Raw genomic sequence first — 12161 nt, forward strand, 5'->3', positions numbered from 1 at the left:
ATGGAGTGAACTGAATTGGCTGAAGATTGGCATCTGTGATGATGGGAGCCTCAGGAGGAGGCTGAGATAGATCATCCACTCGGCACTTCTGACTGAAGATGGTTGAAAATTACTTCAACCTTGTCTTTTACTCTGAGTGGCAGAAGGACATGTATTTAAAATAATTAGCAAACTGGGAGTGATGAGGTAGTGAGTTGTTATGATCTAGAATGCACTGCCTGAAAAGTTGGGTGGGAGAATAGTGAGTGTTGGGAACAGATTCATGGCAACTTTCAAAAGGGAATGAGATGTATACTTAGAAGCATTTTTCAGGGCTACAGGGAAAGAGCAGGGGAGTGGGACTTATTGGATAGTTCTTCAAAAGAGCCGGAACAGACACGATGTGACAAATGACCACCTTGTGTGCTGCAGATGCTAATGTAAAGTGATCACTTTTATTCAAGGAAAGAGGGAGACAGAAAGCTATAGGCAGTTAGTCTAACATCTGTCATTGGGAAAATGCTAGTATCCATTATTAAGGCAGTAGTGGCAGGCCATTTAGAAAATCAGAATACAATCAGGCAGAGTCAATCCGGTTTTATGAAACATAAATCATGTTTGACATATTTGTTGGTGTCCTTTGAGGATGTAGCAAGCAGGGTAGATAAAGGAGAACTAGTAGATGCAGTGTATTTGAATTTCCAAAAGGAATTCAATAAGGTGTCACATAAAAGGTTGCTACATAAGAGAAGAGGTCATGGTGCTGGGGGTGATTTATTAGTATGAAGAGAGGATTGACTGTCCCACAGAAAACAGAGTCATGATAAATGGGTCATTTTCAGGTTGGCAGACTGTAACTAGTGGAGTGCCACCGGGATAAGTGCTAGCGCCTCAACTATTTACGCTCTACGTTAATGACTTGAATGAAGGGACCAATTGTATTGTGGCCAACTTTGCTGCTGATGCAAAGATAGGCAGGAAAGTAAGGTGTGAGGAGGATGCAAAGTGCCTGCAAAGAAATATAGATAGGTTAAGTGAGTGGGAAAAAGATTGGCAAATGGACTATGATGTGGGAAAGTGTGAGGTGGTCTACTTTGATAGGAAGAATAGATAGGCAGAATGTTATTTAAGTGGAGAGAGACTGCAGAATATTGTGCCACAAAGGTATCTGGGTGTCCTTGTACATGAATCACAAAAAGTTAGCACGCAGATACAGCAAGTAATTAGGAAGGCAAATGGAATATTGACCTTTATTGCAAGAGGGATGGAGTATAAAAGTAGATAAGTCTGGTTAAATCTCTACAGGGCATTGGTGAGACCACACCTGGAGTCCTGTGTACTATATTGGTCTCCTTTCTTAAGGAGGGGTAAATTTCAATTGGGGGGAGTTCAGAGAAGGTTTATTAGGTTGGTTACTGGGATGAAGGGGTTTTCTTATGAGGAAAGGTAGAGCAGGTTCACAGAATCACCAAATTATTGTAGCGCAGTTTCAAAAGGAGGCCATTCGGTCCATTGTGTCTGCACTGGCTCTCTGAATGAGCAATTCACCTAGTGCCGCTCCGCCACTTTCTCCCTGTAACCCTGCATATTCTTTCTTTTCAAATAACAATCCAACTCCCTGTTGAATACATCAATTGAGCCTGTCTCCACCACATTCTCAGGCAGAGCATTTCAGATTCTACCCACTCGCTGCATGAAAAACTTCCTCCTCACGTCTCTGTTGTTTCTTTTGCCAGTCACTTTAGCTCTGTGCCCTCTTGTTCTTGATCCTTTCATCAGTGGGAACATTTTCTCCCTATCTGCACTGTCCAGACCCCTCATGTATTTGAATACTACTATCAAATCTCCTCTCCAAGAGAAAAAGTCCCAACTTCTCCAATCTATCTGCATAACTAAAGTTCCTCATCACTTGGACCATTCTTGTGACTCTTTTCTGCCCTCTCTCCAATGCCTTCACATCCTCCTTAAAGGACAGTGCCCAGAATTGGGTACAATACTCCAGTTGAGGCTGAACCAGTGTTTTATACAAGTTTAACATAACCAACTTGCTCTTGTACTCTATGCCCTTGTTAATAAAGCCCAGAATACTGTATGCTTTATTAACTGCTCTCTCCATCTGTCCTGCCACCTTCAGTGACTTATGCACATATACACCCAGGTGCCCCTGCTCCCCTATCCCCTTTAAATTGTACCCTTTATTTTATACTGTCCCTCCATGTTCTTCCAACCAAAATGAATCACTTCACACTTCCCTGCATTGAATTTCATCTGCCACTTGCCTCTGCATTCCACCAACTTGTCAATGTCCTTTTAAAGTTCTGCACTATCCTCCTCACAGTTCATAATGCTTCCATGCTTTGTATCATCTGCAAATTTTGAAATTGTGCGCTGTATACCAAGCTCCAGGTCATTATTATATGTCAGGAAGAGCAAGGGACCCAACACTGACCCCTGGGAAATTCTACTACAAGCCTTCCTGCACTCCAAAAAAAAATCCATTAACCACTACTCTCTTTCCTGTCACTCAGCCAGCTTCATATCCATATTGCTATTATCCTTTTCATTCCATTAAACCTTAATACTAATAATAAACCTTTACTAATACTAATTAACCTTACTTAAAAATAAAAGGTAAGACTCATCAGCTACTCCTTTCCCTTCAGTTGGCTTAGACTCAGTCCCTATCATTGGAAAAAGGGAAACAGCAGCAATGCTAACTAGCCAATCACCTCATGATTTTCCTGTGGTGTTATTATTTGATTTCCACACCCCCTTTTTTTTTTCAAACTTGATGGCATGCCAGACGCTGTTGCCTCAGGATGGGTCTATACTCATTGGACTTTAAAAGAATGAGAGGTGATCTTCTTGAAACATATAATATTCTGAGGGAGTTTGACAGTGAGGATGCTTCCTCTCATGGGGGAATCCTGAACAAGGAGGCAATTGCAAAATAAGGGGTCTCCCATTTAAGACAGAGATGAGGAATTTCTTCTCTCAGGGGGTCGTTAATCTTTGGAATTGACTACCCCAGAGAGCGGTGGAGGCTGAGCCATTGAATATATCCACAGTTGAGTTAGGCAGATTTTTGACCTACCAAGGAGTCGAGGGTTATGGGGGCCGGCAGGAAAGTGGAGTTGAGCCACAGCCATGATCTTATTTGAATGATGGAGCAGGCTTGAAGGGTCAAATAGCCCAATCCTGCTCCTATTTCTTAGGTTCTTATCGTGATGTTTATCTAATCCAGTAGAATCATTAGACAGAGCCAAATTTGTGGGCCTGGCTATCATTCAGTTATTGTGCTATTTTTCTAATTATTCAGCTTTAAGAAATGTTCTGATTTTGAAACAAAGGACCTGACGTCTCTCTCTTTTGCTAAACTTATTGAAGAAGATGTTAGAAAAAAGTTGTGTAATATTGGATGAAAGTGCCAACAGGTGACTTTGTCCATGTTTAGTATGAATCTGAGCGTTCATATTTCTCTAAAAGATGGTGTTCAACTAAAGGCTGGTAAAAAGTGAGAAAAGTTTTGACTTTAGCTTGTTACAGGTTGTTAATAGTTTGTGAATATTTCCACAGCTGCAGAGTTATATTGTGTGCCTGATGGGCTTTATAGGCAATTGTCCTACCAATGAGCCAGAGATTTATGAGTTCCAGTCCATGTCAAGGTTTGGAGATCAAATCTAGATTGACATTCCAGTGTCTGAATGAGGGAATGCCGTTTTGTTGCAAGTGCTATCCTTCAATATTATTTTAAAATGAGCTCCTGCTTGTGTGTTTGAGAAGTTCAGGTCATTCATGATCCCATGGTGGTATTTTAAGAAAAATTTGCTTGGTTTCCGGACAATATTCCCCCCTCAACTAAAAAGTAGGTTACTTATCTCATTTTGCTCCTTGTGGGATGTTACTAACAAAAAATTGTTCATCTACAGAGCAAAGCAATAGCCATTGAACTTCAAAATAATTTATTGTGAGAAGCGCTTTAAGACATTTTAATGGCTATTGTTTTTACATAATTAGAAATTTTATATCTGGCGCCATGCGATGTGTCCTTACGGCATTGAGACTTGTTCAATGTGTTTACAGGGCAAAATGTTTCGTTTGTAAATATTTTCCAGACTTTCCAATATACATGGCTGCAAATATACCACTCCATGGGAAAGCCTAAGGAAAGCTTATCTTCCAGGCTTCTCTTCGCCCTGGCTGACTGTGACGGACTTACCCTTTGGGTAAACTCCACCACCAAAATGGCAGTCAAAGTCACCACAGCCTTGCATGCTTCAGGTTCATTCTGAGCAATACCAGTAAACCTCATGAGCACAGATATATCAAGCAGGTTACGGATACATTGTACACTTTCATCACATTTCCCCAGGGCAAAAAGAGGCAGCAGGATGAGTTGACTCCCCTCCCCCTGTGTTGCCATGTTCCAAAGTCTAGGGCGCCAGTGATGGGGTCCATTATAATCCCATGGCTTTGTGAGCTGCAAAGGTTTTCTTTCCATCAATATACAAGAGGCAATTGTGCATCAATCATGCAGAGGAATGTGCTCTTCCCAGGCACCAGACATAATGGGCTGGATTTTCAGAGAGTCGGAGACTCCATGGAGGGGAAAAAATGGCGGCCAGGACCCCATTTTGGCATTCCCAATCCCATTCTCGGAACTCCCAATTTTCACCAGTGTGGGTTAAGTGTGTGTGGGTTGGTGCAGGTCGTGAGCCCCCACCCTACACTCCTAACCTGGCCAGCTCCATCATGGGGATAGGCGTCTCCTAGTCCCCCACAATTTTTGTGGAGTTGGGCCAGCTTTAAAATGACTCATGGTTTGTGGCCCATCAGAGGTGTCATGATCCATAGTCTGGATGAGGGATGCTTTTGAAAGGTAAGTTCAAAGGGTCTTACCCATACCCCCCATGCCAAGCTGTGGCACTTCCATGCCCATTCTCCCACTATAAGCTCTGTACAGAACTATTAAACCTTATGGTAACAATAGGATGTATGAAAAAGCTTTTAAAAAACACAATCATTCATTCATAATTTTCTACTTTTAAAAAAAAACTGCTTTCACTACAGCCCTATAAAAGTGTCAATCATCCAGACCCTTTAAAGTCCCAATAGCTGAAAAAAATTTTCCCTGGGGCGCAGCTGTTTCAGCAGACTAATGGATGTCTGGGCTGTCAGCCAGGCCTCATTATGTATCCATATGCAGGATATGAGGTGGCATGAGTTGGGCAATGGGAGTATATGGGCGGCAAGGGCTAGAGGCCTGTTCTTCATTTTGCTGTCATCATTCCAACTAACAAGACTTTTCAGCAGCTCAGCTCCATCTCCGGAAGCCCATGTTGTTGCCTCCGAACTCTTTCCGGAGGCAGCAGGCGCAACTCCAGTACGCATGCGCACCCCCCAGAATGGAAATCCCACCTTTGCTGGCACTTTGTTCCAAGGTGGGTGGGCCCAGGCAGGAAATTTTCCGACTCCCACCACCCAGTGCTAGGCAGGAAAGTGGAGTTGAAGATTATCGGATCAGCCATGATCTCATTGAGTGGAGCAGACTCGATGGACAGAATGGCCTACTTCTGCTCCTACATCTTATGGTCTTAAACCCGCCTCTAGGATGAAAATCCAGTCCAACCTGTCCGCTTTAAAGTAATCTCATCTTCTGTGCTTGAGTTTTCTTTTAAAAGACTAGGTGGTTTAGAAGGATGACTCCTTCAACCCTGGCTCCTGACACTATTGCAACAACCTGTGACAAGTCAGGAGTGTGATGGTATATTCTCCACTTGCCTGAATGAGTGCAGCTCCAACAGCACTCCTGAAGCTCAACACCATCCAGAACAACACAGCCCACTTGATTGGCACCTCATTCACTATCTTTCACTCTTGTCACCGCCTATGCACAGTAGCAGCAGTGTGTACCATCTACACGATGCACTGCAGAAACTCACCAATGCGAGATGGACGGGAAGTCTCTTAGAGATTGGTGGAGTCCATGGAAGCAGTGTGAGCACTCGCGAGAGGTGTTTCAGGATCCTGCTGCCCTTGCAGTTGCTGTCTGCTCTTTGGTGGACTGCGGTCCAGGTAAGCACTGACTGACTCTACAATCCCTCGTGGAGTCCTGCTTGATTGGAGGCGTTTAGCAGTATTGTGTGAAAACTTGAGCTTTCCTGTCTGCCCGACACTGAGTGAGCTCCCACCAATAGGCACAATAACTAATAAATAATGAGGCAAATCATAATAACATGAACTGTTTCTGTCAGGGATATTCATCCTCTTATTCTTTGAGAAATAGTGATGAAACAAGCAATCCTGATGCACAGTCTTAGAGTGTGTAGAATAATCACAGTTACAATATGGTATTTGTCTGACAACAACAACCAGTTAGAATGGGTCAACATCAGGTTGGACACGAGCTATTTTGAAATGTGCAGCTGTCAGATTTTTACCTTCGTGTCGCTGATGAATGGGGTGCAGGACAATTATGTAAATTTATCAGACTTGTTGAAAATAAAAATTAACCGCTTCACATTTAGAAAGAACTTGCATTAATGTAGCACCTTTCTCATCCTCAGGGCAATACCCTAAAGCACTTTACAGCCAATTAATTATTTTTGAAGTCACCATTATAGTACAGAAGCACAGTAGCCAATTTGTGCACAGCAAGCTCTCACAAACAACAATGTGATGACCAGATAACCTTTTATAGCCAGTATCATTCTGGTGAATCTACACTGCATTCCCTCCATTGCCAGTGTATACTTCCTGAGGTGCGATGTCCAGAACTGAGCCCATTTATATTCCAGCCCCCTTGATATAAAGGTCAACATTGCTTTAGGGTTTTAAATTTGTAGGTTTTTTTTTTACCTGATCACTAGCTTTTAGTGATTTTTGTATTTTGGATGCCTAAATCTTTGCTCATCCAGTTCCTAGATTCCTGCATTAAGAAAATATTCTAATCCACCTTTTTTAGGTTTAAAGCGGATGATCTCAAACTTCCCTACACTGAACTCCACCTGTCAAGGTTTTGTCCACTCACTTAATTGATCAGCGTTCCTTTGCGACTTTCTGCTCCATTTCATCATTTACTGTGCTACCGAACTTAGGGTTGTCAGCAAACTTGGATATATGGCTATTCCTTCATCCAAGTCATTTATTAATAATGTGTAAACCTGCGACCCTGTACAGATAGCTGGGGGATATCATGAGTCCCATCCTGCCAGCTTGAGTACATACCTGCTATCCTTACTCACTGTCCTCCTATCTCCTAACCAATTCCTATACAGGCCAATTGGTTATCTCCAAGTAAATGCACTCCAGGTTTTGTTAACAGCCTCTTACGTGGAACCTTGTTGAATGCTTTCTGAAAGTTCATATGAATAACATCCAGAGTCATTCTCTTACCTATCACATTAACACCTTCTCAAAAAATTCATCTGGTTTTGTTAGACGTGATTTGTCCATTATAGATACATGCTGGCTCTCTCTGATCAGCTCGTATTTGTCCAAATGCTCAGTCACTCTATCCCTAACAACAGATTCTTGTACTGTACTGGAATGTCAGCCTGGATTACGTGTCTCTGGAGTCCAGACTAGAACCTATGATCCTCAATGAAATAACATCCCTTCTCCTTTTAAATGCATAGCTACTGATTCCCCAGACTGGCGATCTATTCTGTGGTGTCGCCTTGGCTCGGTCACGCCTTTTATACATGGTGATTTTTATTTTGAACAAATCTCAGCAGGTGTTTTTTTTATTTGAAGCCATTGTGTTTTCCAGTAGCATAGGATTTCATGCAGTTGTAGAAGCAACTACCAGTGTTGAGCTGGATTGTGTTGCCGTGGGCCTGCTCGTTAGCGACCGCTGATTGCTCAGTTGAGTAAAGCATTGCATTGTGTATTTTTTAGAGGTATTTGTACATTTTCAGCTAATCAGTTGGCACTGGGACAACACTGTGTTTGTGAGGTAACGCAGTGGAGATTACAAAGTGGGGAGTTTAATTTGTTCGACTGATTGTGTGGTAAATGGAAATTCACCTTTTCTCTCCTAGGAAGACTGAGGGATGACCTGATAGAGGTCTTTAAAATTATGAGCAGGTTTAATAGGGTGAACGCAGAGAGGATGCTTCCATTTTTAGGGGAGATCAATGATAGAAGTCATAAAGGTAAGACAGTCACTAATAAATCCAATACAGAGTGGTAAGACTGTGGGGCTCACGACCACATGGAGTGGTTGAGGTGAATAATATAGATGCATTTAATGGGAAGCTAGATAAGTACAAGAGAGAGAAAGAAATAGAATAATATGGTCCCTGGGGTGAAATGTTAAACAGAATGGGAGGTAGCTCATGTGAAACATAAGCACCAGTATGGACCAGTTGGGCCCAATGACCTGTTTATGGCTGCAAATTCTATGCAATATATAATTTTGCCACTGTATGTATAGAAGGAAAAACGGTTAAGCCGATTCCCGGACTCCTGGACTGCCTGCAACTCCTGCAGCCTGGAGGAGTTTGTGTTTCATATTTATACATTTGGAGCCCCTCTTCCATTATCTGAAGGGGCTCTTCCTCAATTTCTGACTGCGCTTAGCTCCGCCCTCCCGACCTTTGACCACCCGGTGCGGAGGGGAATGGGCATGCGCCTGGCCTAGCCAAGGTAGACATTAACAGGTCCAGGTGGTCAAAGGGGTCATTCAGCCAGACTGCCTGCCTCTCTTTTGCAGCTAGGTCCCTGCCCGGGTGTCCCTGGTGAGGGAGCAAGTGGTTTCCGCTGATGCCTTCCGTAACCAATGGTTGCTTGGGGTGGGGGAGACATTGTTCATTGTGCATTAACAACCTCAGGAATGTCATTTTAATTTGAATTACTGAGTTTCCTTTAAAGATTTGGTTTGTTTTGTTACAGTGGGGTAGTAATGCCCGTTTCAAATGAGGCGCTTAATTGGTTATGTGTTCCTCAAAAACAGCAGAAGCACAAACTCCGTTGTGTTTTATCCAACTTGCCATTATAACTCACTCTAGACACATTGCTGTGCAGATACGGTGAGGGGGTGCGGGGTGTCATGCAGCCATACACTCTGACTTTTATCTTCCCCTGCCACCTTCCACCATGAAATGGTAACCACAGCCCTGGGCTCCCTCCAAACGTGTACATCATGAAGACTCCACAGAAAATTAGCCTTAAACTCATGCAATATTTTGCCAGCGGCTTTGTACCATCTGAATGTTGAACGGGCTGCAGCCTTCGCTGTTGACAGAAGGGAGGGAACATAATGATAATGAGTGCCACATATTCAAGGAATGCCACACGAGCAGTAAAGTGATGTCCTGCTGCCTAATAAGCTGTTGTTGAATTTGGTCTGTGTAAGTGCATGATGGAAGATGGTAGTGAACTGCCTACTGGGGGAAATTAAAGCCTACTCAGTGAACAAGTTACAGAATGCAATATTAGCACATTACCAGCTGTAACAATGAACAGAGTGAGGCGCTCATTGCTGTAAACAGTAAAAGCAAATGAACTTTGGCAAAATCTTGGCAATTTAATACCTTGCTGCCTCTTTCCTGACTGAGAGTTTTAGATAGTCTGACTGTGATTATCAGACAGAATGAGTCCACATTACAACAGTACCCACACTTCACTAAATGGGGAAGAGGATAAGGAGGGTCAATGTTTAGGAACACAGATATTGCAGGGCTATTAACCTTAGTTGACCCAGGAATGGTTGATGCTGCAATAAGTAGAGAGATTTTCCATTCTCTCGGCGGCGTTCTTTAGGACTCCAGCTTTTCTATTTTCAAGCTGCCTCAGATCAAATCCACATCTTCAGCTTTTGACATTGAATGAGAGTCTGTTTCAGGTTCTGAGCAACTTGCCTTGTCTGACAGAGCTGCAGGTCTCCAGTGCATTCTGGACAGGGGTGGTGGGTGGAGGAGGAAGTGGGTACCAAGCAAAAACTTGTTGGGAGAGGGAGGCCAAAGGATGCATTTTGATAGATGGCTTCTTGGCATTTTGAAGATTGGGGAGAGAGGAGGCAAGGCAAAAGAGGCTTTGGAAGTGAATCCCATGTGGGAGTATGGGTGTAATGGGTAGAGGGTTGACTCCTAGCAGTAGAGCAGAGAGGCCAGGAATAAGCAAAAAACTGGAGTGAGGGCAAGAGAGGTGTTGGGCTGGGAGTGTTTTTCTTTCCTTTATGCCTGCCTTCAATATAAAGAGGACTGTCATTCCTTCCTTGCAGTAACTCAATGTTTGGCTTGTAGACAATGACTGTTGCAAGGAGGAAAACAAGAAATTAACTTTCTCTTTGCATTTATTGTTCTTCCAGAGCTAGCGAGAGAATTGAACTTCTCCGTTGATGATATAAATCAGATTCGGGTTGAAAATCCGAACTCTCTGACTACTCAGAGCTTTATATTGTTAAAGAAATGGGTCCTTCGAGATGGAAAAGATGCTACAAGTAAGTTAAAAGGATATGGAAGTAAAGTGTGTGCATGTGTGATAAAAATCATAAATTCTAGCTATATATGTCCAATTCCATTTCAAAAATTACAATTGAACCTGCTTCCACCATCCTCTTGGACAATGCATTCTAGATCTAAACTTGCTGCATTATAAGAATTCTCCATTTTAAAAATATTTTTCTTAGTTTATATTCTGAGATGTTTACTGATGCTCTGGGAATTGAATTGTATAACTGCCCAATAATCTGTGAAATAGTGAAATGGCATACATAAAGATGGTATGCAAAATGCACCAATTCATGGTAACTATCTGGTAGCAGGACTGGGAATGGAAGATTGGGGTTTAGTTGCATGGGGGATAGTCCTGGGGTTTGATAGCACTGGGAAAAGATCCTGGTATTTGGTGATATAGTGAGGGATGAAGGTTCCTTTAATTTTGTGTCACAATGACACTCAGATTGACAGAAATGTGTGGGACTGCAATTTTCCAAACTAGTCATTGAGTATGTGTTGGTTCGCTGATGGATTCCTGTTTGTCAGATGTGAAGGGATAGGCAGAGAGTGAGTTTGATGGCACTGGATTTGGAGACTTCCATATAGGCCAGCACTGGATTTGGACTGTTTTCCTACAAATGTGAACATTTTAATTACTATCATCAGGAAAGCAATTAGAACTTTTACAATTCAACTCATTTGTTTTATTCTTAAGAAGAAGCAGTTTAATGAGGCAAGAGACAGCAATTAGAATATTTACCTTTTCTGTCAATCTACCACAATTGATGATCAGCTGATATAAGTGGGGAAGGTGGAATGGTGGTGATGCCAGTAATTCAGAGGCCCAGGCTAATGCTCTTGGGACACAAGTTCAAATCCCACCATGGCAGCTGATGGTATTTACACTCCATTAATATACTGGAATCAAATCATGAAACTACTGGACTGTGGTTAAAAAAAAAACATCTGGTTTCACCTAATGTCCTTTAGGGAATGAAACCTGCTATCTTTACCTGGTCTAGCCCACATGTGACTCCCAACTCTCAGGATGTGGTTGACACTTAATTGCTCTCCTAAGCAATTGGACCAATCACTACAGAAAAGTTAAAAAGGAATAAAACAGATGGACTACCTAGCGTTAACCTAGCCACTGGAAATGACCCTGCCCGGTCGACCCTGCAAAGCCCTCCTTATTGACATCTGGAGATTTGTGCCAAAATTGGGAGAGCTGCCTCACAGACAAGTCAAGCAACAGCCTGACAAAGTCATACTCAGAGAATCATGCTTACAACCAATGCTTCAGACTCCTCAATCACCAACCCTGGGTATGTCCTGTCCCACCAGCAGGAGAGGCCCACCAAAGGTGACGGCACAGTGGTGCATACAGTCGGGAAGGAGTTGCCCTGTGGGTCCTCAACATAGACTCCATGAAGTCTCATGGTACCAGATCAAACGTAGGCAAGGAAACTTCCCGCTGATTACCACCTACCGCCACCCTCCCCCTTCCACCAACCCCCCCACCCCCTCCCCCAAACTCCACTGATGAATTAATGCTCCTCCGTGTTGAACACCACTTGGAGGAAGCACTGAGGGTCGCAAGGGCACAGAATGTTCTTGAGGTGGGGAGTCTCCTCAATGTCCATCAAGAGTGGCTCAGTAGCACCACTACTAACCAAAACCGAGCTGGCTGAGTCATGAAGGACATGGCTGCTAGCCTGGACCTGCAGAAGGTGGTGAGGA

The 12161-nt window shown here is 43.1% G+C and overlaps 1 protein-coding gene across 9 annotated transcripts in view; it reads left to right on the plus strand.

Moving 5' to 3' along the window:
- The window catches only part of ank3b (ankyrin 3b), an 813000-nt gene that overhangs the window by 772158 nt on the left and 28681 nt on the right, over positions 1-12161 (plus strand). For all 9 annotated transcript variants that reach the window (XM_078565894.1, XM_078565900.1, XM_078565892.1 and 6 more), the window contains one exon: positions 10292-10423. In XM_078565894.1, the coding sequence (XP_078422020.1) occupies positions 10292-10423 (132 nt within the window). The remainder of the gene's footprint in view (positions 1-10291; positions 10424-12161) is intronic.

Source organism: Cetorhinus maximus, chromosome 20 (assembly GCF_964194155.1).
Source record: "Cetorhinus maximus chromosome 20, sCetMax3.hap1.1, whole genome shotgun sequence".
In the NCBI taxonomy this organism is placed as follows: domain Eukaryota; kingdom Metazoa; phylum Chordata; class Chondrichthyes; order Lamniformes; family Cetorhinidae; genus Cetorhinus; species Cetorhinus maximus.